At 45.7% G+C, this 23,437-nt stretch overlaps 1 protein-coding gene across 1 annotated transcript in view; it reads left to right on the top strand.

Moving 5' to 3' along the window:
* Window positions 1–19,074, top strand: part of EPHB1 (EPH receptor B1) — a 401,650-nt gene extending 382,576 nt beyond the window's left edge. Inside the window, exons 13-16 of the mRNA XM_036431378.2 lie at window positions 4,852–5,001; window positions 11,474–11,667; window positions 14,188–14,343; window positions 17,626–19,074. Coding sequence (XP_036287271.1) covers window positions 4,852–5,001; window positions 11,474–11,667; window positions 14,188–14,343; window positions 17,626–17,734 — 609 coding nt within the window. The 3' untranslated portion in view covers window positions 17,735–19,074. The remainder of the gene's footprint in view (window positions 1–4,851; window positions 5,002–11,473; window positions 11,668–14,187; window positions 14,344–17,625) is intronic.
* The last annotated feature ends 4,363 nt before the right edge of the window (window positions 19,075–23,437 follow it).

Genomic DNA, 23,437 nt, shown 5'->3' with positions numbered 1-23,437 from the left:
GATTTCTCCCACTTTGTTCTTCTTTCTCAGGATTACTGTGGCTATTCGGGGTCTTTTTTTTTATTCCAGTTGAATTTTTGGAGAGTTTTCTAGGTCTGTGAAATATGCCGTTGGTATTTTAATGGGGAGTGCATTGAATCTATAGATTGCTTTGGGTAGTATGGATATTTTAATGATGTTGATTCCACCAATCCATGAACATGGTATGTTCTTCCATCTGTTTACATCCTCCTACATTCTTATTTAATGATAATATTGATATATTGGGTGGTTTATGTACATATCATGTTAGATCATTACAGTCATCCCAACATTTTTTATATATTATAAACCTAATAGAGAGTGGGCATTATGAAATCCAGAACCATTGCATGATGCTCTCAGTCATAAACCTATCACTTCAAGGGGATGCTTCATGCAGCATGATCTAATAATATATGAACAACCCCATGAGCACCATACTCAATATGCATGGAGATCTGGACTCCTGTAATATGCCCACTGAGACTTTGTCTCACACAGGATGGCAGAGAAGAGTACTGTAGCAATGCCCAGACTCACAGAAGTGTTACCCTTATGGGCATCTCTAGGGTAAGTAACTAGCCAGGGGAATCCGTCCTTTGTTTAGACTTTGGCCTGGAAAAACTCCACAATTGGTGGATTCTGGAACCAAAGCTATAAACTGTGTCTGCTTAATCTCACTGTGGCAAGACAGTGAGCTGGGTGGGTGGCATTAGCTGAGTCTCATCACGGCCATATCCCCATCAAGAGGCTGGGCAGAGTGGGCGCTGCAAAGATGCTTGTTGCAGGTTGGCTGAGGCTGAGGGACTAAAGTACCTCCACCTGTTGGCATCACACCTGCAGGCATGTATGGGTGTGGATTATCAGGAAGTAATCCTTAAAATGGCTGTATAAGAATTAATCTGCTACCAGATATATCTTCACTTTGTTTATCAAATTACACACACAATCTTAATAGTTTGACTTATACCTCAGTTAAGGCATGATTATTCTGAAGCAGTGGATTTCAAACTTTTAGAGAATTTCTCAGCTGCACAATCATTCAATGCCAAGCTGTGTGTGGAAGTTCAGAGTATGAGGTCATTTGGAACTCAGAGCCATGATGATGGAGAGGTTCTTCTCTCTCCTCTGCCCTTCTCCCACCCCCATGCCTCAGATTTAGGGACACCTAGTCCCTGCCAAATGCAGACCAGAGGACTCCCTTCCTCAACATCCTCAACAACCTCAGCCCCTCTTTGCCCAATTGGATACAGATTCCTTCCCAGGGAGCCTCCTCTGTTCCTTGCCCCAACCCATTATGAATTCTGCCCTCATGTTCCTTCTCATCCGCCAGTGCAAACCACTCCTCTGTGCTCCTTCCTCATGCCTGCCTAGGTGAGAGCCGGGACTCTCAGAGCACTTTGCAGCCAGGTGAATGTGTGGGCCTTAGGCCTTCTGGTCCAGATGTCACTTCTAGCAGGGGAACCCTCCTCGCCAGCAGAAACCCTGCCTGCTGCAATACCATCCCAACTCCTTCTCTTCTAGTCCCTCTAGGGGGCTGGTTACCATCCTTTTGAATAGAAATCCTTTCACATAATTGAAGGCAGGTTAAATAGTCATCAGCATAATTACCTCTAAGCATCAGAAGAGGAGGCCAGTGATAGAATGTTCGAAAGCTGGGAGGAAAGTTTAAATTCCCATGAAGGAAAGCACCTGTCCCCTGACTTTGGTTCTGCCTCAGAGGTCAGCATCCCCTGCTCTCCTGGCTGAGAGGGAGAGCCGGTCATGACAAGCTGTCACCTGCCTCTCCGGGTGGCTCTTCTTGAAGGCTCTGCCACCTGCTGGGATGGAGGGTGGCAGTGACAGGCCCAGCTCCGTGTTCAGTGAGGCCCAGCGGCCCGAGGTGGCAGCAGGGCTGAGGCTCCCTGCCAGTGGGCCTGGCACGGCCACTTTGCATGCAAGAGAGAGCAGTTCAACAGCTGTCACTGGCAACCCCTGGGGTCTGCTCCAGACTTGGCAGAGAGGATACCTTCAGACTCCCAAATAGGCTCTTTGAAATTCATCAGAACATCTCTGTCATCCCCTCGCCCCCTCTCTCTGACACAAACACACACAAGCCATAACTTTTTTAAAATATTTGTTACTGATTTCAGAGAGGAAGGGAGAGGGAGAGATAGAAACATAAATGATAAGAGAGAATTGTTGATCAGCTGGCTCCTGCACACCTCACACTGGGGATCAAGCCCACAACCTGGGCATGTGCCCTGAACGGGAATCAAACCGTGACCTCCTGCTTCATAAGTCAGTACTCAACCACTGAGCAATGCTGGCCAGGCAGCCATAAATTTCTTTTACTCATAGACAGCCAAGTTTTCTCCCTGTCTTTCACTATCTGACACACATATTGGTCAGTTCTCACATGGAGTCCTCTTCTCTTCTCTTCCTCTCTCTCTCTCTCTCTCTCTCTCTCTCTCTCTCTCTCTCTCTCTCTCTCTCTCTCTCTCACACACACACACACACACACACACACATCACACTAGATAAACTCCTGCTCTCTCCTACCTCACTTAGTGCAGGTATGATGAGGGAGCAGAAACCCCTCTCCTCCTCTCCTCTGAACCAGGTGTTCTCCAGGTGTGGCAATGCCCCCCTTTCCTAATGGTAACTTACAACAGGGGGCCCTGGGCTATGGGACCCTGGCCTCCAGGTGTTTGATAACTCCTGGGTCACTGCATGCATTTTCCACCTTTTCTCCCAGCCCAGGGTGCCATGTAGATAAAAGCAGAAAGACCATTCCTGTTCTAGGGGTGGTGAGAACAGTGTGCCCTTTTGCTGAGCAGCCTGAGCCTGCTCTCAGGCATTTGCCATGTTGCTGGTGGCTGGCATTTGTGCCGAGGACATCTCCCATCACAAAAGCCTGCCATGGCCCTTGAGGAATCGGGACTGCCTTCTGCAGGGAGCTAGGAGTGTGCCTGGGGAGGTCCGGCAGGTCACCTTCCCTCCTCCCAGACTCTGGGTAGGAGTCCAGATATAAATACACTTTGCTGTTTGCTCCTTTCTCTCACCCTCATCTCAGCTTAGCCTCTTAGACATTTTCAATGTATTTTAGCTAAAGTCCAACATGTATCTCTGGTGGTTAGAACAGATCGTGAGAATGGTCAGAATAAAAATAATCTCTTCAGTTGAAGCCTGAGGCCAAGGAGAGGGGAGCCAGGGAGCGGCAGGTTTCATGTATTATGGAGGCGGAGTCCAGGCATCACAAAAGGGCCATGGGAGTAAGATCCTGGTATTTGCATGAAGCATTGAATATTTGTTCTAGTAGATGAAGTGTTTTGGAGGGCAGCCTTTCAAAGTGCCCCCACTCTCCCCCTATGAGTGGCAACAGTGTCCTGCAGAGGGAGCCCTGCCCTCTGCTCACCTCCCTTACTTCCCATGAGGAACTCATGCTTCGCCATCCTGCTGCCTGGCAGTTAACATCTCTCTATCACCTCTGGCACCTGCACTGCACCCCTGCCTTGGACTTCCCTCCTCTCCTTTCTTTGCCTGATTAATCTCTACTCCTTCTCTAGGAGTAAGGATAGTGAAGTAGTAGTTAATGTGCATAGCACTAGCCCTCTACCCCAGGCTGGTCCCAAGCACTGTATGGATGGTGACCCACTTAACCCTCAAAGCAACCTGACTAAGTACTGTCAGCACCCCCATATTGCCAATGAGAAACCGAGGCACAGAGAGGTTCGGTAACTCGCTCCAGGTCACACAGGCACAATGGGACCATACTGGTATCCACACTTGACCATAGGTTCCAGGAAACTGTCCCTTCGCCTGCTCCTGGCTACCGTTCCTGCCCACCTCCTGTGTTAGGGAGTCTCCTCTGGTTCTCAGAACACCCTGTATCCCCCTCAGCCTCGCCCTCATCACTTTCCATCTTGTTAACCATACATTTTAAGCATCTGGTGCTTTGTGTCTGTCTCCCCATCCCCTGTGCAGCCTAATGGCAGGGCCCCTGGCTGCTTATCTCTGGCAGAAGCTTCTCAGAAAGGGCCTGGCACAAAGCAGTGCTCCTTGGCTAGTGATCAATGGGCCGAGTGAATGGGTATCATCCCTTCAGTAAACACAGTAGGCCAAGGTCTGGCAGACAGACTGAGGGCCAAGCAGAGAACCAAGTGGGAACTTTGAGGGTGGAGTTGCTGGCAAGGAGGAGGAGGCATGAACCTAAGAGACATAAACCTAGGGCCTGGGGGAGAAGCCAAGTGCTTTGCAAAGTGTACCTCCAGGCGCTGATGCTGACTCCCACACAGGGCAGGGTGACAGCGTCTACAGAGACCTCGGCCAGGGTTGTCAGCAGGCTGCAGAGTGAGAAAAACCTCCCCCTCTCCCCCTTTTTCATTTGTTTTACCTTCTCCTGACACAAATAATCAGTTGCATGTCGTATGGAATTTCATGTTGTAGTGCATTTAGGACAGTTACACTCTCTCCTCCCACCCAACGGTGACATTGGAATCAGTATGCTGGGAATTAGGGGGCAAGCAAGCTTGAGTACCAGCGTTACCTCACATGCAGTGCACCCGCACCTGGTGTGAGACCAGCACAGGCCGTGCATTTTGAATGCATATGCTTCCCTTAGAACTGAGAGTATTACTGTTTGCACAGTCAACATGCCTCTGATCTCTGTTTGCTCTCCTTGTCACCTCTTGAGCGCCTTAGGTGCAGTAACAGAGGCCTGCCCCTGAGGCACAGACTATGTGGGAGTGGGGCAAGGAGTGGGAGAGCAGAAAGGCGTGTGTGCTGTTTGTCACCTGCCTTCAACTAGAAACCCGATGCTTGGGCTGACCAGGATCTTCCTTCTTCCAGGGAGGGAAGATCCCCGTGAGATGGACGGCCCCAGAGGCCATCGCCTACCGCAAGTTCACATCTGCCAGTGACGTCTGGAGCTACGGGATTGTCATGTGGGAAGTCATGTCATTTGGAGAGAGACCCTACTGGGATATGTCCAACCAAGATGTAAGTGTCAGCAGCGTCTGATTGCTGCAAACCTCCATCCAAGGGACCCCACAGGCAGTGGCAGCCAAGCTCTCCTAACTGTTCTCAGCTCCAGATCATAACCTGGACTTGAAGCATTCAGGGCAGGGGACTCCAGGACCTCTTTGGCACCAATGTTTGAAGCAAAGAGCCCATCATGTAGGGGTGACAGGCCCAATGATCCCAAACCCTAAATAGGTGCCCAGGCCAACCTAGGAGACAGTGGCTGGTTCTCATGGCTATGGACCATGAACAGATCAGGCCCACGAAAAAGCAGGAGAGTCTACTCTGCTTCAAAGCACCAGCCTGTGTTCTCCTTTCACCATGGGAGCTAAGGGGAAGCAGCTTTGCCTCTGAGGCTCTCACCTCTCAGCTGTAGAGAAGAATTGTGAAGAGAATTTTTTTTTTCTGAGAATCCATTCTGCTAGGAACACGTGTCACCTATCAGTGAAGAAGGAGCTGAGCACACTCCCCAGAGCTGGTCAGATTCAGACAGGCCTTGGGAGTGGGTTCCTGTCTATGTGAAGGTCATCCCTCAGGCTGCCCTTAAGGGACAAGGTTTGGAAGGAAAGAAAGGGTCATGTGAGATGCTTTAGGCAGAGGTATTTGGGGTTGTCCAGATGGGACCCTTTGCTCCATAATTGCTAAACGTTTAGAAACCCTTTGTGGATGATTCACTTTGATAGAAAACAGCCATCAAAAGTGCTACCCAGATTTCCACACTGGCTTGGACCCTGGGCTGTTCCCCAGGACCCACTCCTCCTTTGCATTTTAAATGCATATGCTTCCCTGAGAAGGGAGAGGATCACTGTTTGTAAAGCCTGCATACCTCTGTTCTCTGCTTGCTCTCCCTATAACGGAGGGCTGGAGGTGAGGGGGCAGTTAATAGCTTTCTCAACTTACAAGCAAAAAAGGCAGGGTTATTCTCAATTCAGATCGCCAGATGGGGCACCCAGCCCCACCGGTGCACCTCCATGGGTTGGTGGGCTCTGAGGCTGGTAAAAGAAGCCTGAGCTCAGCAGCCCTCTGTCCAGCAGAGCTTCAGAGCCAGGGAGCTTGTTCTGGAGACTGAGAAAGGTGGTGATCTGGGAGCCCAGCAAACATTTTCCAATGAGGCAAAGGAGGACTTGGGTGCTGCTGTGAGCATGCTCCCTGCTGCCATGGGTAGAGTAGCTTCAGCCCAGAGCCAGTGAAATGGCTGCATCTTTCACCAGGCCCCAGTGCCAACCATGTGTGGCATCTGGGCCCTCTATTATCTGTGATTATCCACGCTTCGCCTCTGCTCCTGCAGCATGTCGAATCAGTAAGTATCAGAATTAATGCCGAGGCTGCTTCATGGAATCAGTTGCACCCCGATTCCCCCCACGACAGCAGCTAGATGAATAATAAGTGTTAGCCAGAAAAAGCAGACCCATTTTGTCCTGCCCGGGGACGTTAATCCGATTAAGAACAATTCAGCACACATAGAATGGATTATGAAACTAACTGACAGGCAAGATTTGACATTCAAGATATTCTCAGCTAATGCATTCACCTATGCTGAAAACAAATGGAATTTCTGATATTAGACTTCCAGAATTTCCAAATCATTTATTCAACAAACACTCATTGCATGCTAAGTGTGACAAAGCATTGTGCTTGCCATTCTACTCCTGGGTTTTTTTTGGCACATAGGTAGGGTTGGGGGTGGGACAGTTGGTTGGGGAAGGCTTCCCATATATTTGATGCTTAGCTGGGCCTCAAAGGGAATAAGAACATCTGCAAAGTAACCATTTATTCTAATTTTGTTGTATTTCTCTGGGGGGAGGGGAAAAAAAAAAAAAAAAAAAGCTCCTAAGCATTGTCCCAAGTGCCATTCTGCTCTCAGTGGAAGGTGGGAGGTGACTTGAGCCTATTCAGAAAACATCTTAGGCCTGTGAGAGAGCCAGGAGGGGCTACCGGCAACTCGGCTGCAGCCCCACTCATCAGAAACCACCGAGGTGGTGGCAGTAACAGATTTTCCAGATGACAATTGAAGGGCTTTGAGAAAGAGAATTGCAGAGGCAAGTCGGAGTGCTGGTAATTGGGCTTCCGGAGCCCAGGAAGGCCTTTGAACATGTACAGAGAGTTTGTCAGCCAGAGAGGGAACTTGGAAGTTCTGCTGCTTGGATCTGATTGACAGAGATAATGAGAGTGGCAGTGTCTGGGGAGAGGAGCTGCTGTTTTATTGAAACATCAGAGCTTACCTTAACCCCTTCTGCCCTGGTTCCTCCAGGGCTCTGGGCTTCTCCACTTTACTCTTCAGGTACGGCCCACTGCCCACCTCACTTACAGTAAATGCACATCTAGGGGCAGTCTGGAGCCTCCACTGAGAACTCCAAGACAGGCGTAGGCTCTGCTCATTTTCCAGAGGAGTTGCCAGTCACTTCAGCAGGTGCTCACTGCACCAAGGGCCACACCACATGCTCCTGTCCCCACTCCACCCCCAGATGTGCCACCTCTGGGTGCAAACAAAGGCAGCTGCTCTCTCCTCCCTGCCCCTTTAGTGTATTGGGTTACACTGACCGTCAGGATGGCTGCTGCAGACCAAACAGTTGCTGCAGACCACTCAAAATGAATAGCTCTGTTGTGGTTATGAGGTCAGTTGGTGTTTCTAGAGAGGAGGAGAGTGAGGGTGTGGGCCAGGAGAGAGACAGTGACAGCTGCCTAGACTGTCTCTCTCATGGCCCCCACCTTCACCCACCGTCTCTCTAGAAACACCAATTGTCCTCATTCTAATCTCCAATCTTGTTAGCATCCATTCATCTCATCCTCTTATAGACCAATGAAAGGAGCCCAGGACTCGCTCCGATTTTCAGTGTTGCTCAGTAGAATGCTCTATGCCTCCAATCTGGGGGTCACGCTTTCCATACAATTCAAACATGTGGAAAGCCATCCAATGGCCAGACTGAAGGCGTTTTTCTATGTCTCCTGTTTTCCACACCTGCTAGCGAGGCAGCTATGGCAGAGCTTGACCACAAGGCCCCATTAGAGAACTGCACCTTTTTTTTTTTTTTTTAAGTTCGGTTGTTTTAATTTTATTCTAAGTTACATACACTCAGATTTGGAAACCATCCAGATCCTTAAAGGCATAGCACTTCAATGAAAGATTCGAGGAGACAAATACTACCCACACGTGAGTTAATGACCTAGGTAGTTTTTCTTTGGGATGCAGGGTAGAGGCATTTTCTTTTTTGCCATAAGTACAAAAAGCATCGTGCTCCCGGAGTAAAAACAATGAAATTATCTACAAGAGCAAATGGAATAGTCACATTTTGTAAATATGAGCATAAAAGGGGGTTCACATTGCCATCTTTCTGGACCTCCCAGTGTCTAGCAGCAGAACAGTGACCCTCTTTGCAGAGATGACATCTACTGGAATGGGCCTGGCAGAAAGCATGGCCTCCATGGAATCAGGGATCCTTTCTACTGCGGAGCTCAATGTACACCACCTCACTGAGTCATTTCATCTTTAACAACCCTGTCTGTGCAGTTTCATGAGGTCATGTGACTTTGCCAGGTGTCTGAAGTAAGAAATGGAACAAGGATTTGAACCCAGGCCTCCAAGGTCTATGCCCCTAATCATAGTGCCCTCCCTCACCAACACAACACCTGCTTTCCCAGCAGACCTGCAACAGCTCTTTGATTTCCTCTTAAAATGAAAGAGCACAACAGAGAAAACATAAAAGCAAAGGCCAAGACAGTCTTCCCCAAATCCCATGAGGTAGCCTGCAGAGGAGACGAGGAAAAAACAGCTAAGCCGCCTTCAGCCTGAAGCTCAGACAGGAGATTCAGTGCCTGTGTGGGGTCCAGGCTCTGGATGCTCCACCTGGAGGGCCTGGTAGGCTGCTCACACCATGGAACCGTGCCCCTGTGCACGGGTCCTGGCTCCAGTGCTCGTTCCTCCTAAAGGCAGATGGGAGAGTATTTTGTCAGTGCAAAAAATTAGGATTTGGGACTCTGGCATTAAATAATTTGAGCAGAGGTACTAGCTCTTTAAGGGAACATGAGCTGCCCTGAATTGGATGATTGTCTAGCCTTGTGAGATGTAGAATTTGGAGACTAGTCCCTCCTGCTGTCCCCACCTAGCTTATGCTTAGTCAACCCAGAAAGAGCTTGTGGGACCATTCAGTGGGTAATCCCACTGGCTCAACAGTGAGTGGGATTCTGTGACAGGGTCCCTTAATCTGGCTGCCTGGAAGGAGCTGGTAAAGGGTGCTGGTTTCTGAGCCAGGCTGATGGGATTGCTGCCCGGCAGTTCATCCTCACGGACTACTTGGTTTAGCCCAGTGGTCGGCAAACTCATTAGGCAACAGAGCCAAATATCAACAGTATAACGATTGAAATTTCTTTTGAGAGCCAAATTTTTTAAACTTCTTCTAATGCCACGTCTTCAAAATAGACTCACCCAGGTCCTAGTATTTTGTGGAAGAGCCACACTCAAGGGGCCATAGAGCCACATGTAGCTCTCGAGCTGCAGTTTGCCAACCTTAGCCCAACACCCCTATTTCTGGCTATGAGGACTTCAAACAGCTCCCAGGCCGAGATTACAATGGCAACTCCACAGAGGACTGGGGAAAGTGGGCTTTGAGGTATCCAGGCATAAAATCAGACACCCCTGGGATTTAGTCCCACCCTATCATTTATGAGCTGTGTGTCCTCAAGCAACTCACTTCACCAGCTTTGCCTCCATTTCCTCCTGAGAAAAATAGGGCTACAATGACTTCCTACGAAGATACCAGGTAATTCAATTGGCAATAGTTTGGCAAAGAAAAATTTGGTGGTAACGCAACATATAATTTAAAAGTGAATGTTCCCATTTTTTTAAAAAAGTAAATGTTTTCAATCACTGAATTTTATGTAGTAATAATATTGATATGGTTAATATGCTTGTTTTTCTGCCATATTGAACACGAGGAATAATACACCTTGATTATGTCTAATGACTTCAGGTTATATTATCTCATGCCCCATCTCATGTCTGATAGATACACTGTGCATAAAATTTGTAAAAATCGAAACTGATTGACAATACTCACTTTCTGACCAATTTACTAATAAATAAAACCCCACAAGCATAATCAGTCAAAATGAACTGACTTTATTTAGAGGCAAAAACATGAAAATCACTGAACCCCAAATTATTTCCTTTGTTGTTTTAGGTGCTTTAACTGTTTATTTTAATATAAAATCAATGCATAATTATTACAGAAAATAACAAGCAAAATTATTTCCTTTGTTGTTTAAGGTGCTTTAACTGTTTACTTTAATATAAAATCAATGCAGAAAATAACAAGCAAAAAGAAAAGCATAAAGAGCACTCATGTTGCTACCTGCCCAGAGGCAGCCACCATTAACTCTGTGGTATATATCTTCCCAAGGTCTTTCCTATGTGTGTGTGTAATTATTGTTTTTTGGTATGGTTTGGCTTTTGTTTTTTACAAAAGCAATATTATGTCATATCTGCAGTTATGTAGCCTGTTCTTTTGCCTGATATTACACTATGAGTATATTTCCATTTAAATAGGTACATTTTTGCAACATCAGTGTAAGGCCAGCATTGAATTCTAGGCTTTCCACTGTGTTATGAGTATACCATAATAAATCCGTAGGTGTAGCACTAGATCATTTACAATTATTTTTTTTCTATTACAAAAATCACAGAGCAGACATAATTGATTTAAATTAATTGGAATTAAGAAGTAAAGGGTGAAAAACAATTACTATAACCTGAACAACAGGCAAAAGTACATGGAGATACTAACACCTTTACACAATTATCCTCTGCAGTCTGCAAAACCTGATTGGAGTTATTTATTGCGGACCACCTTGTTAACTGACCATTTTTATTGTACTGAACCAATTTGTTTAACCAAATCCTTCAACCCAATCCCTGTTGCTGTCTCTTAAAGATGAAGCCCCTACTCTTGCATGGAGTAAGGGCTCCATCAAGACCTAATTCCTTCTGTCCATTTCTCTTTGCTTAACAGAAAGGAAGAGGCCACCAGTTTTTGGTGGTGTCTGTTTTAAATAGTGGGTTTACTGGGTTTCCCATGTGCCATTGTTTCAGTTGCCCTGGTGCCACTAGCTGCCAGTAAGGGAGAATTGGGTCAATGTCCTCTTAAAAAGAGGAAAATCTCAAGCCAATTCACCAGATTCTTCTTCAATAAACAGTTACAGAGATCTAGTGTGCATCTGGCCCAGCAATGGTGCTAGGGATCCAAGGGGACGATTAAGATGTGATCCCTGCTTCCTAGGAGCCCACAGTTTAGGGAGAAAAACCAAGTACATGTCATATCCTATTGTGGTAGGAAGTACATGAGCATGGAATGAGGGTACCTGGGTCAAACAGGCTCCATCCTTGGGGGTTAATTTGTGAATTACTGGCTGATGGCTCATCACCCAATAATACCTGTTCCCATGTGTGTCACTGCAGGTCATCAATGCCATTGAGCAGGACTACCGGCTGCCCCCACCCATGGACTGCCCAGCTGCTCTACATCAGCTCATGCTGGACTGTTGGCAGAAGGATCGAAATAGCCGGCCCCGCTTTGCTGAGATTGTCAACACCCTGGACAAGATGATCCGGAACCCAGCTAGTCTCAAGACTGTGGCAACCATCACCGCTGTGTGAGTCTAGTGATTACTAGGTGTGAGTGGTCAGGGGCAAGGCCAATAGAAACACTGCTAGCCTTTTGGTCAAGATCAAGGGTAAGGTGACTGAGCTTATCCACAAATGGGAGACATTTCAAGAGTGTTCATTTTCTCTCTAAAATATTCCCTGCCTCCAGCATAGGCTGCCAGTGGTTCTCAACCTTTCTAATGCCGTGACCCTGCTAGCAGTTCTCAACTGCTGCTGTGGAGCCTAAGACCATAAGAAAACACAGATATTTATATTATGATTCATTAAGAGTAGCAAAATTACAGTTATGAAGTAGCAACGAAAATAATTTTATGGTTGGGGGTCACCACAACATGAGAAACTGTATTAAAGGGTCGCGGCATTAGAAAGGTTGAGAACTGCTGTAGAACAAGCATGTCAAACTCAAAGGCTAACATGGGCCAAATAAACAAGGTTTAAGTTTATGTGGGCCACAAACACAACCACACACAAGTGTTTTAATTTTCACAAAAACTTAGGTTTATTTCAATAAGAGACATGCTGAATACAAAGGGAGTAATTGTTAACATAACAGAACATTATACACAAATAAGCTTAACGCACATAAACTTATTTTTATTGTTCTTTGAAAATGAAATATTTCCTGTTGTGCACACCAAACAAGTCAGTACAAGACTAATGACATGGCTATTGGCTGCTGGTATTAGTGGAGAGAAATGGTGTGCCTGCATGTAAGGAACGTAAAGGAAATGAATGCAACAGGATTATAGTAACCAGTAGCAAACATTGTAGTTCATTATTAATAATTAAGTCACAAATTTTTTATGAATGTTTCATATCTTTAAATTGGCTGGGCCATGAGTTTGACATGCTTGCTATAGACAGATGTTAAGAAATCTGTCTAGGTCTCTACCTCCCATTGGGTTCAGATGGACTGGGAATTGGGTTCTCTAATAGTTGAGCATATCTGATCTGATTGGTATGAGGCCCCACTTCTGGGCTATTCTCTTTCCAGAAGGCACCCTTTCTGTTAACCACACCAGTCTGTTAGACAGGTGGAGCTGCAGACTTGGAACCTTGGCCAACCTATTAGCAAGACAAACATTTTGTCCCCTGATAGCTAGAAGACAAAAATACAAAGCAATTGGATTTCTTACGAGCAAATGAACAGAACTGTCAAGTACTATTAGCAACTATCAGTTGTACATTTGCAGTATTAACTCACTTATTAATCATCCTTTTAACCAAAGTTTTTTGGGTACATATGTGCTAAGCACTATGTGCATTGCTGGCACTATAAAATGACTAAGATAGACATGGTCCCCGCCCTTGTGGGGCTTTGAGTCATTCAGAGAATCACCCAAAGATCAGTGTGGCAGAGAGGTAGTTGCCTGATTTTGGAAAGCATATACTTTCCTCTGTTGTCAGGGAGACATCCCAAAGGACAGCCAAAGAGAGGGAGTGCATTAACAGAATGAAAGGAATATGGGAGTAGAGGGGCCAGGGTACAGCGTGTGCTAAGGCCTGAGGGTGGGAAGGACAGGGCTAGTGTGTGGAGTACAGTTTGTGAGGGGGCAGGTTGGTGGCTGAGGGCCAGACACTCAGAGCCTTTAGGGCCTGCTAAGGATTCCGGCTTGATTTTCAGAGTAATGAGCATCCCTTAAAGCAGCGGTCGCCAATGGGTGGTTTGTGAGGTCCAAAAGGTTGGCAACCGCTGCCTTAAGGAAACCTTTGGAGTAGTGGTTGCCAACCAATGGTCCGTGGACCACTGGTGACCCGTGAGGTCTGAAAGTTTGGCGACTGCTGCCTTAAAGGGTTTGACAGGAATCAGGAACAGATGAGGATTATTGACATGATCACATCTGCATTTGTAAAAAAGCATCAGGCAACAGTGTGGAACTTAGGTTGAGAACAAGCTTGCATGAAGACAGACAGGTAGGAGATAGAGAAGGTAGGGTCGTGAGTTGGGAATGGTGTGGAAAGAAGTGGATGAGTTTGAATGATTTTTAAGATCAAATCTTTATGACTTGGTAAAGGATTGGGCATTGGTGCTGAAGTGAGGGAGGTGTTAAGGTGGCATCTTAGCCTCGTGTCCAGATTGGGTACCTGGGTGTCTGCTTAGAGAATGTGCCAGGGAAGATCAGTGGTGGGCTGTTCTGTCCCATTTATTTCAATTAGCTGAGGACGGAACCAGAAATGTTACCAATATATTTAGGGAGGTGGCAGTGAACTGTATATATTTTTTAAAGCTCTTAGATTTCAGTTTACAAGGGAGCCCTGAGCCTTCCCTTCCCTTTATACTGTATGCTGGTCAATCAGCCTGTCTAGGCTGACTGACATGTGGCAGTGCCTAGAGGGACTAGCCACCTGGCCCCAAGAAGCCATGCCAACTCAGAAATCTGGAAGGGTCAGCACAGGGCTCCATTGTCAAGAATGCGGCCACCCATGGAGTCTGCCATTGTCTGGAGCGTGGCTCTCTCTGCACACTGTTACAGCTATGAACTCACCTACTCCTCTCTGTCTCACAGGCCTTCCCAGCCCCTGCTAGACCGCTCTATCCCAGACTTCACGGCCTTTACCACCGTGGATGACTGGCTCAGTGCCATCAAAATGGTTCAGTACAGGGACAGCTTCCTCACCGCCGGCTTCACCTCCCTTCAGCTGGTCACCCAGATGACATCAGAGTAAGTGATGAGAATCTTCTCTGTTCAGCCTATGGGTGGGGGGTCAAGCCTCCTTCCCTGCCATTGCCCTTGGTACCAGTCCTGACTTTTGGCTTCAGGACTGGTGGGGGCGCACCTTGGAGCAGAGGTGAGGCTGAGGGTGGGGTGGGGAAGCCGAAATGGTTCTGGGCCCCAAATGAGAGTTATTCATATGTCATTTGCCTCATCACCGAGAGTCGTTCTTCCCTTTAAGTTTTTAAACTCAGCCTATCAAAGGAAGCATCCAGATGGAAAGAACACAGCCAGGTAGCACTTTAAACAACATAGCAGGCAGAGGCACAGCCTGACTCAGCGACAGTTGCAGATGTGGGGGAGCTTGTTGGTACCTACACAGCACTTGTAAATAAGTGTACATTTCCACCCCCCACAAATCACTTACCAATCGGCAGCACCCAAAGGACTCTGGAGGGATATAAAACCCAACATTATTCAGATAAAATGAGAGCCAGAAAGGGTCTTAAAGATCCATGCAGTCCATCATTTTGCCAGGAATGTTCTGAGTGGCACCTGTTCTGGGAAATGCTAATAGGTTCTCCTTGGAAAAAAGATCCCCAGGTCAAATAAATTTGGGAAATGCCACACACTTTATCACTCTCTTGGCAATTCAGGACACATATTAGCATTGAAAAGGCCATGAGAAATCCTGAAATAAAGAAACCCATTTAAAATTATTCAATACCGTAGAACCACATTTTTTGAGAGGCAGGGTTTATGGAACTGTAGTTTGAGAAATATTTATATAGTTCCACCCCTTTCATTAAGCGGGTTCCAAAAGTAAGTGAAGTCAGTTCCTGAAGATTCAGGCTCAATGCCTGCGTTCCTGACTGCCAGGTCCATATCCTTCTCCCAGTCCATCCCAGGGCCACGGCAGTGCCCATACTTAGCTGCACACCAGAATCACCTGGGACTCTTTAAAAAGACTGATTCCCATACCTAATATTGTGACTTCATTGGTATGTAGTGAGACTTGGGTATTGGGATTTTAAAAACTGCCCAAGTGATTCTATAATGCAGTCAAGTTTGGGGACCACTGAACTAAAGTTGGTCTATATTTTAAGTACACGTGCACACATATGCACATACACACAAGCACACACACATACCTCAGAGGGAACCGCACTGGCTGCCCAGACTAAAACGTGTACTGACAGCACTGGGGTTGGTGGCCTGTAACACACATTTTCCATGGGAGAGGAACGATCAGTCCATAAGCAGCTGGAAACACTGATCACCTGTTTTGTGTCTGGCACAAAGGTAGGTGTGGGATACATTCCTAGGGCAGGCCAGTGGCTGAGTCCCAGGGGAGGGAGTGGTCACCTACCCCTAGGAATCAAGCCCCAGAGGGACGGCTCCTGAACACTCCACCTCGGTCCCCGACTCCAGTTTTGCAGTCCATCTTCCTGAAGTCCAGTGCCACCTCTGTGAGGTTCATTCTTGCCAGAAATGATGGCACCTCCACTTCCTCCAGGGAGGCGATTTGAATGAGCATCTAGTCTTAGATCCACTACACTTCAGACTTCATTTTTTAAACCTGGGTTCATTTCCTGCTGATGCCTACAAAAGATGGTCCCTGACATAATGAATTATTGTCAGACACCAAAAATAAAACAGAAGCATTGACTGGTAGAAAACCAGCTTCCCCATCTCACAGAATTAATGTGGTTGGCGCAGATGATTGGTGGCCTGGGTGCAGGGACAGAGTGGGTATTCATGAAGACGAGGCTACTCCTGCTTCCCTTAGATGAGTATGAGGGCTGTCATCATCTGATCACCCACAAACAGAAGGAATCAAGGGGAATACTTTCCCAAGTCCGATAATAGCCACCATGAAAAGAACAAAGGAAAGTGAAACCTAAAATTAAGGAATTTAATTTAGTTCAAAGTAAAAAAAAAATCCACACACTACTGCAGCAATTTAGTTTCTCTTCTGGGAGATAAAAGATGGAAAACAACTATGAGCAACTAAATAAACTAGGTTGCGGGACAATTTGTGAATTTACAATTCAAGTACACTGCCCAAAAAGCGTTTGCTAAAAAGACACTGGCAATTTAATCATCAAACCTGCTGTAGCCTGTGGGACACTAACCACTGCTAAAAAGGGGGGGATCAGGAAAGCGGCGGCACAGTGGGTGGAGGCCCAGCACAGGGTCCTCCTCGGGGATTAGTGCACAGTGTACAAAGTGAACTGCTGTGCAGGAGACCCAGAGCTTTTGGGGGAGTACAGGTAGGACCTTAGAAGAGTTTGAGAGCAGCCCAACAAGGTAGCTGAGGTCCAGTGGTCTTGAATTTGAATCCCAGCTCCCTGAATGCTTCCCCACTGTGTGATCTCTAGAGCATGTTACTTAACTTCTCTGAGCCCTAGATACCTTGTCTATAAATATGTCTATAATAGTGCCCATGTCATTGGTTTGTGGTAAGAGGTAAGTGGAGTACACATGCAAAGCACTTGGCCTATTTCCTTGCCTACAGGATGCACAAGAGAAATGATTGCTATTAAAGAATTACGTACCATTGAATTTAAATGGTTTGTCAATTTTTACAAAATGCTTCCATAGGTATGAGATAGTATATGACACTTGGAAAGTACTCAAGCACTGCCATGTTGTTATTATTGAGTAAGGAAAGAAGCATGGGTCTCTCCAAAGTCAAATATAAACAATGAACTCATTCATATTAAGACTCATAGCTCAAAAATGAATCCATACCAAATCCCTATCCTAAACATAGTCCTTGGATTCCTGCTTGGACAGATATTTGAAACTTACTTTGAGATCACCCTTCTCAAAAATATATGATATTAAAATTCAAACAGAGGCACAAAATGGAAAACATCAGAAAACCAAGCAAGCCCCACATCTTTTTAGTTACACCGGGTGATCACTAATTTAGTCAGAAAGCCACAGAATACCTGAAGCCCCATACAGCATGTGTGGGGGTGTTGAAAAAAGCAGAGAAAACTTCTAGTTTACCTAGAGTCATGGACACAGTGAAGGGGCTGCGCAGGTCCTTCCAGGATTATCTAAATCAGAGGGGGCATTGGAGAGAGTGAGGTTCAGTAAGGAAATATCCAGGTAGGCATTTGCCAAAGACTTACCTTGGGATCCTTGGATTTTAAACATTTTCAGTTGCCTACCCAACTTCTTGGATCTTCAACACTTTTATTTGCTTTCTATGATGAATTTTGATCTCTGAAAAGCTGCTGTAACACTAAAGTGCCTCCTTTTGTGTTTTCCCCCTCCTAGAGACCTCCTGAGAATAGGGGTCACCTTGGCAGGTCACCAGAAGAAGATCCTGAACAGCATTCATTCTATGAGAGTCCAGATGAGTCAGTCGCCAACGGCAATGGCATGAGAACTCTCATTTTCTGGGAGGAGAGGAAAGGAAAGGACTAAACTCAAGGGGGAGCCAGAGGTTGAACACTGTGGAATGTTCTGGAGAGATTGGCTTCTCCATTGAGAAATGTGTCACACATGTGAAGAAGAAACTGGACCTGCTCCTCATAGTCAACCTTCATTTCTCAGTGACAGAAGCATGTTTATGATGCCGTGGGAAACGAAATAGATAATAAAAATACAAAGAAGTGATGTTCAGCGGAGAGGAGATACAAGAGTACACATTGGGGTTTCAAGAGTAAACTCAGCTGCCCCCCTCAGTGGGCTGGAGTCATCTGTCCACAGGAAGGAAGGGAAGGAGGTGGAGGGAAGAAACAGAGCAGCATTCCATTTTCTTCCTCACCAATGACATTCTTTTCTTTTCTCCTACTGTACTCCTCCCCAAGAGTCCTCTCCCTTCTCCCACATCCATTTCCCTTTGCTCACGACTCATGTAGGGAAGTTTCTTCAAACCAACCCCAGCTCCTGAGTCTCCAGATGTCATTCTGTCAGTTGCCAAAGGACTTTGCTGACCACTGCATGGGGGATCCGACCAATTCAATTAATGTCTTCATATTGAAGAAGAGATGTACCTTCAATTGAAAACCTTGTTTTTCTTTTGTTTGCATTTTTTGCAAAAAGGAAAAAGAAACCACAAATTGGAAAAGAAAAAAAAAGAAAACCTGTTTCCATGTGTGCTAGAGCACACATATGTATGTCTGTGTTCTAAGATGACTGTGCTTGTTCGTAACAGATGCAAACAAGGAAGGTCTGGGAAGTCTTGGCCTGGAAAATTCGAAGGGCAGGAATGTATTGTTGGTTTTGGTTTTCTGATTGGCCCAGTTGGCCTTCTGGCTCAATGGGGAGAGAGGGTAGGAAGAAAAACAAAATGAAATTGGGGAAAAACTCTCAAGAGCTTGCAAATTCAGACAGGAAACAGGTGAGTGGTTTGAATTGGATGCAGTGTGGGCCATTCTAGAATGATACTGACTGATTAATTATTCTTGGTAACATCTGAAGAGGAGAAGGAAAGTGTTTCTGGAGAATGTTCTTCCACATCCTGAAATCTGAAATGTAAGAAGTGGCAAGGGAGGAGGCTTCTTACCTTACCGTGGACTGGCATAAGCCGTGTGGCATCCGAGGAATGTTTCAAGTGTGTCTGTGTCTCTCTGCATTCCTTCTGTACCTCATTGTTCGATTCACTTTTGTAAATTCCATCTAACATTTAAATATTTTTAATTTCTCCTTTTACCTTAATCTCCTTGCTAATTTTATCTGTCTAATTAAAATGAGCAGAAGCATGTCTGGGTTTACATAGAATGGTGTCAGAGCGTGTGTTCCTGGACCCCATGGGGTATGTGCCCAAGTGAGGGGAGAATCCTTAACAAACATCGTTTTTCCCTCTAATGGGAAGAAGAGTATACATCGGATCCTGTGAGTCCTGAGAAGCAGAATCTATTGAAATCACTCTCATGGGTGTGACCCAAAGGATGAACCAAATAAATATATGACTCTGAAGTCTCACATGTACCTTTAAGAAGTCACTAGGAAATAAAGAATCACCAGTAAGATATGATCCTCCCTGCTTTCAGTTCACACACTGCATTTGAGAAGTTCACATCTAGGCCAATTTAGGAAGAGCCACTAAAGACTACTATGGTGTGCCTGGGCACATGCATTTGGAGGGGAGGGTTGTGAGGCAGTAAGAGGTCTATGGTTCTCAACGTAGCTTATTTATATATACTTGAGGAGAGAAAAGCCTTTTTCCCTAGTTCTGGGTAACTTTGAACTTGGGGAGGTCCGAGGCTCATAGGCCTAGGGGGTACAGGTCCAAAGCAGGGGAACCCCTTCTTACAGTACAACACTCGTGTTTAACCCTTGGGGGACAGAAGAAGATAGTCAAAATAGTCTCAGAAGATTCACATATGGTTGCAAAGGGCCCCAATCCAGCCACATAGTGTGTAAAAAAAGACAATTTCCCCTAACTAATAGCTTGCCAATTCTATGCCGTTTGCTAATTACCCCCAAAGACCTCAATCCGTGAAGTGTCTTACAAGCCTAGGAAGTTCAACTAATCTACTCTCAATTTTCCACAGGAATGAATTTTAATTTATCACCAAATTTCTCAGGCAGCCGCCTCCACCCGAGATCCTCAATGAGCCTCCACTAATGCCCGCTTACCTTCTGGCTGCAGACAAAGTAAGGTCAAGGTGAAGGTCATACCACATCCTTGGTTTCATTTTACCATAAGACCCTACAAAAGAGAGAGAAAGAAGAGGGAGAGAGAACCCAAAGTGCACAAGGGGAAAGCATGAAAGGTTAGCAGAGCCAAGACCAGGGCCTCCAAGCATATCTCTTAGTGGGAGGGGCAGGACAAAGATCCTGACATCCCCCCCGACACCCCCAAGTGCCAAGCACGACACTCCAAAATGTGGTGTGTCTCTCCAGAGTGAGACATCCACCTATAGCATGAAGCTAGTCATTAACCTCTCTGAGCTTCAGTTTCCTTATATGTGTGATCAGATAGTGGTAAGACTATCATTCCTGAGCAGGTTCTCTATGCCAGGCATGTTCGGAGTACTTTACATGCATGATTAACTCTCTTTCTCACAATTATCTCATGAAGTACAAAAAGATGCTGTAGTGCCTCTAATTTTCAGATGAGAAAACAAAGAGACATTGCCTAGATCACAAAGAAGTGAGTCAGGCTTTGACTCAGTTAATCTGACTTCTTGCTCTTAAACACTATCTCCGTGGGCCTCACACGTGAGCATGCATTAGCATCACCCAGAGGTTGTGTTAAAACACAGGTCATGAAGCACCACCTTCGGGTTTTCTGACTCAGTAGATCTGGAGTGGAAACCCAAGAATCTGTACTTCTCACAAGTTGACAGGTAATACTACTGCTGTTGGTCCAGAGACCACACTTGAGAACCACTGCGGGACACTAACCTAGCTTCCTGGAATGAATGGCAATAGATGGAAAGCCCTGGACTCTGGGAATGATAGTCACTGGGGTTTTGAATTTCCAGGAAGAGGGGAATGAAACCTCACACCCTTGGGAATAAAGGGATGGGAGAGGCTGGTCTAAAAGAGGTATCTGAACTCACTGGCATTTACTGCCAGGAGACTTTACTCACCCCTTTAAAAGAGCTCCCTGGGAAGAATGCTCACTGCTAATGAGACCTCTAATCCTCTATCTTTTCATCTGGCAGAGGATTCTAAGTCATATCCTTTCCTTTTTAAAAAATATTTTTATTGATTTCAGAGAGGAAGGGAGAGAAGTAGAAACATCAATGATGAGAATCATCTATCAGCTGCCTCCTGCATGCCCCCTACTTGGGATTGAGAGTACAACCCGATCATGTGCCCTGACTGGGAATTGAATTGTGACTCCTGATTCATAGATTGACACCCAACCACTGAACCACACCTTCTGGGCTAAGTCATATCCTTTCTTAAAAACACACTTTTCACAGTGGTCAGTGGCCTATTTCCCTGTGAGCTAGGCTAAATAAATGGAACCTGCTCACAGAGAGGAAGCCTTTGCCAGACATACCTATGGCCACCAATATACAGGTGGGTGGATAGTGCACAAGAGACTCTGGAAGATTTTTACTTAATGTTCCTGGACCAGGGATAATGGGAATGGAGGCAATATGTGAGAAAGCCTTAGAAATTATAAACCACCTTTCTATACCCACCCTCACTGTAATACTAGAAGATAGGAATGAAAGGTAGAGTAGACGCATCTACAGAGCATATTTTTACTGTATCATCTGAAGATCACTGAAGCTCATAGATGTCAAATAGGCACACATGATACTAAAATCATATGCCTCCTCCACCTACCACCTCCCTTTCCCCTCTCTCCAAAGTTATGTGGTCACTGGACTTTCACAGAGGATAAATGACATCAAGTGAGGACTATGAATTATCCTTGATCAGCATTTATGAAGAGAACAGAAACCAGTAAGGACTGAAGAATAAAAGTCCAGGAATACTGAGGGATAGAAAGAGTGAGACATCAGGCAAGAGGGTGACATTCTATACAAGTGTTAGTTAAAAATGAAAGATTCTAACAGCTTCATTTTGTTCTAAGAAGGCCTTCAAGGACTAGCCCAGAGATCTCATTATTTTAGAAATAGTCCATCTGGCACCAATGCTCTAAGGTCACAATTGGGTCCTGGTAAGTGAAACAGGGAGAAGGACAGCCACGATGGAGTACCAGCAGCCAACAGATACCATGCGGTGTTCTCTATCACCAGAAGAAGGCTCAATACTCGGCATTCATGTCAGAGTGAGCTCAGCTTTTACCGAGAAGCCCTGCAGTTTACATGGAAGTGACATAGTCATTTTCAAAAGTAGCCAGAGGTTTTGTATTGTTTAGGATGGGTTTGGGGTGGTGGTGGTGGTAGTGAAAAATCACTGAGGTCACAGAAAGGTGTCAAAGGGGAAGGGGGTGGCTAGATCACACGGGAAGGTCATACAAGTTTATTGAGATCTACTGGCAACTATGTTCACCACCAGGGAGTCTCTTGAGACCAGCAATTTCCAAATGAAAACATGTGTACAGAGGTCTGAGAACAAACTTTCAGTAATTCCTCTCAGAGGGTACCAGCTCTGGTGGTGGTGGTGATGGTAGTGGTGATGGTGGTGATGGTGGGATGCCAATGTGTTCTATAGGCCCTGCTTAAGGTTGGGTGGAATAGATACCTTTCAGGAGTGGTGGATGGACCTTCATCACACACCTAGGAGAAAAGGAGAGTCTTCCCCACCCCACCCCCCGGAGTGCCTGTATCACAGACCCTTAATGGGTTCCTGTGTTGCTGGAAGTCACGATTTGGCACACACAGCATTCCTAGCCAGAACTTTCCTCAGAGTGGAAGTGAATACAGGTCATGTCCTATTCACCTTTACCCAGCACCCAACATCCTAACATACAGAAGCTGCTCAACACATATTTGGTGATTTAAATAAGTTTGAGTTGAAAAAGTTTAACATGTCATTATATCACTTGCTGAAGTCCATGACCTTAAATGGCATGCTTTTAAAGAAATTAATCCCTAGGTATTCCATTGGAATCTTTCTCTCTTACTCTTTATTGCTATCAATTGTAAATTATTCTAATTTTAGTTTTATGAAGTTTAATGCATCCCTTTTTAACCCCATCTACATCTTTAATACAATGTCATAATCTTTCTCAGAGCACAGTCTGGGGAAAGCAACATCCCACCAAATGTCAGTCACTGTGAAAAGACCCCAAGAAGCAATGAATGTGGCACTGTCTCTGATACAATAGAGACAAATCAGAAGGGCAGTGACAGGCAGTGAGCTGCCCATCCTTCTGAAAGCAGAACCAGGGTTACTGTCCTACGAACATCAGCTGGGCAGAGCAGACAGGCAGGACTTTCCTGGCAGGGAAACTTCATTGTGTCTTTTGCCATTATCTGGTCCCCGAGACTTCTTTCCAAGAGTCATCTTACCTTTAGAACACTCCCTACTCCCAAGATTTCCTGTAGCCAACCACTCTCCAGAAGAAAACAATAGAGAAATCAGAACAAAATTATGGGGGGATAAGCCACTTCCAAGGTCCTGAGATACTGAGTCCATGCTGTTCTGTTCTCCTAAAAGAGAGGGGGGTCTCTTCACCCCAAGAAAACTTTCATTTCTGCTTTTTGTC

The sequence above is a fragment of the Pipistrellus kuhlii genome, unplaced genomic scaffold, assembly GCF_014108245.1.
Source record: "Pipistrellus kuhlii isolate mPipKuh1 unplaced genomic scaffold, mPipKuh1.p scaffold_m20_p_11, whole genome shotgun sequence".
NCBI classification, from domain to species: Eukaryota; Metazoa; Chordata; class Mammalia; order Chiroptera; family Vespertilionidae; genus Pipistrellus; species Pipistrellus kuhlii.
This window is presented reverse-complemented; position numbering and strand designations above follow the sequence as displayed.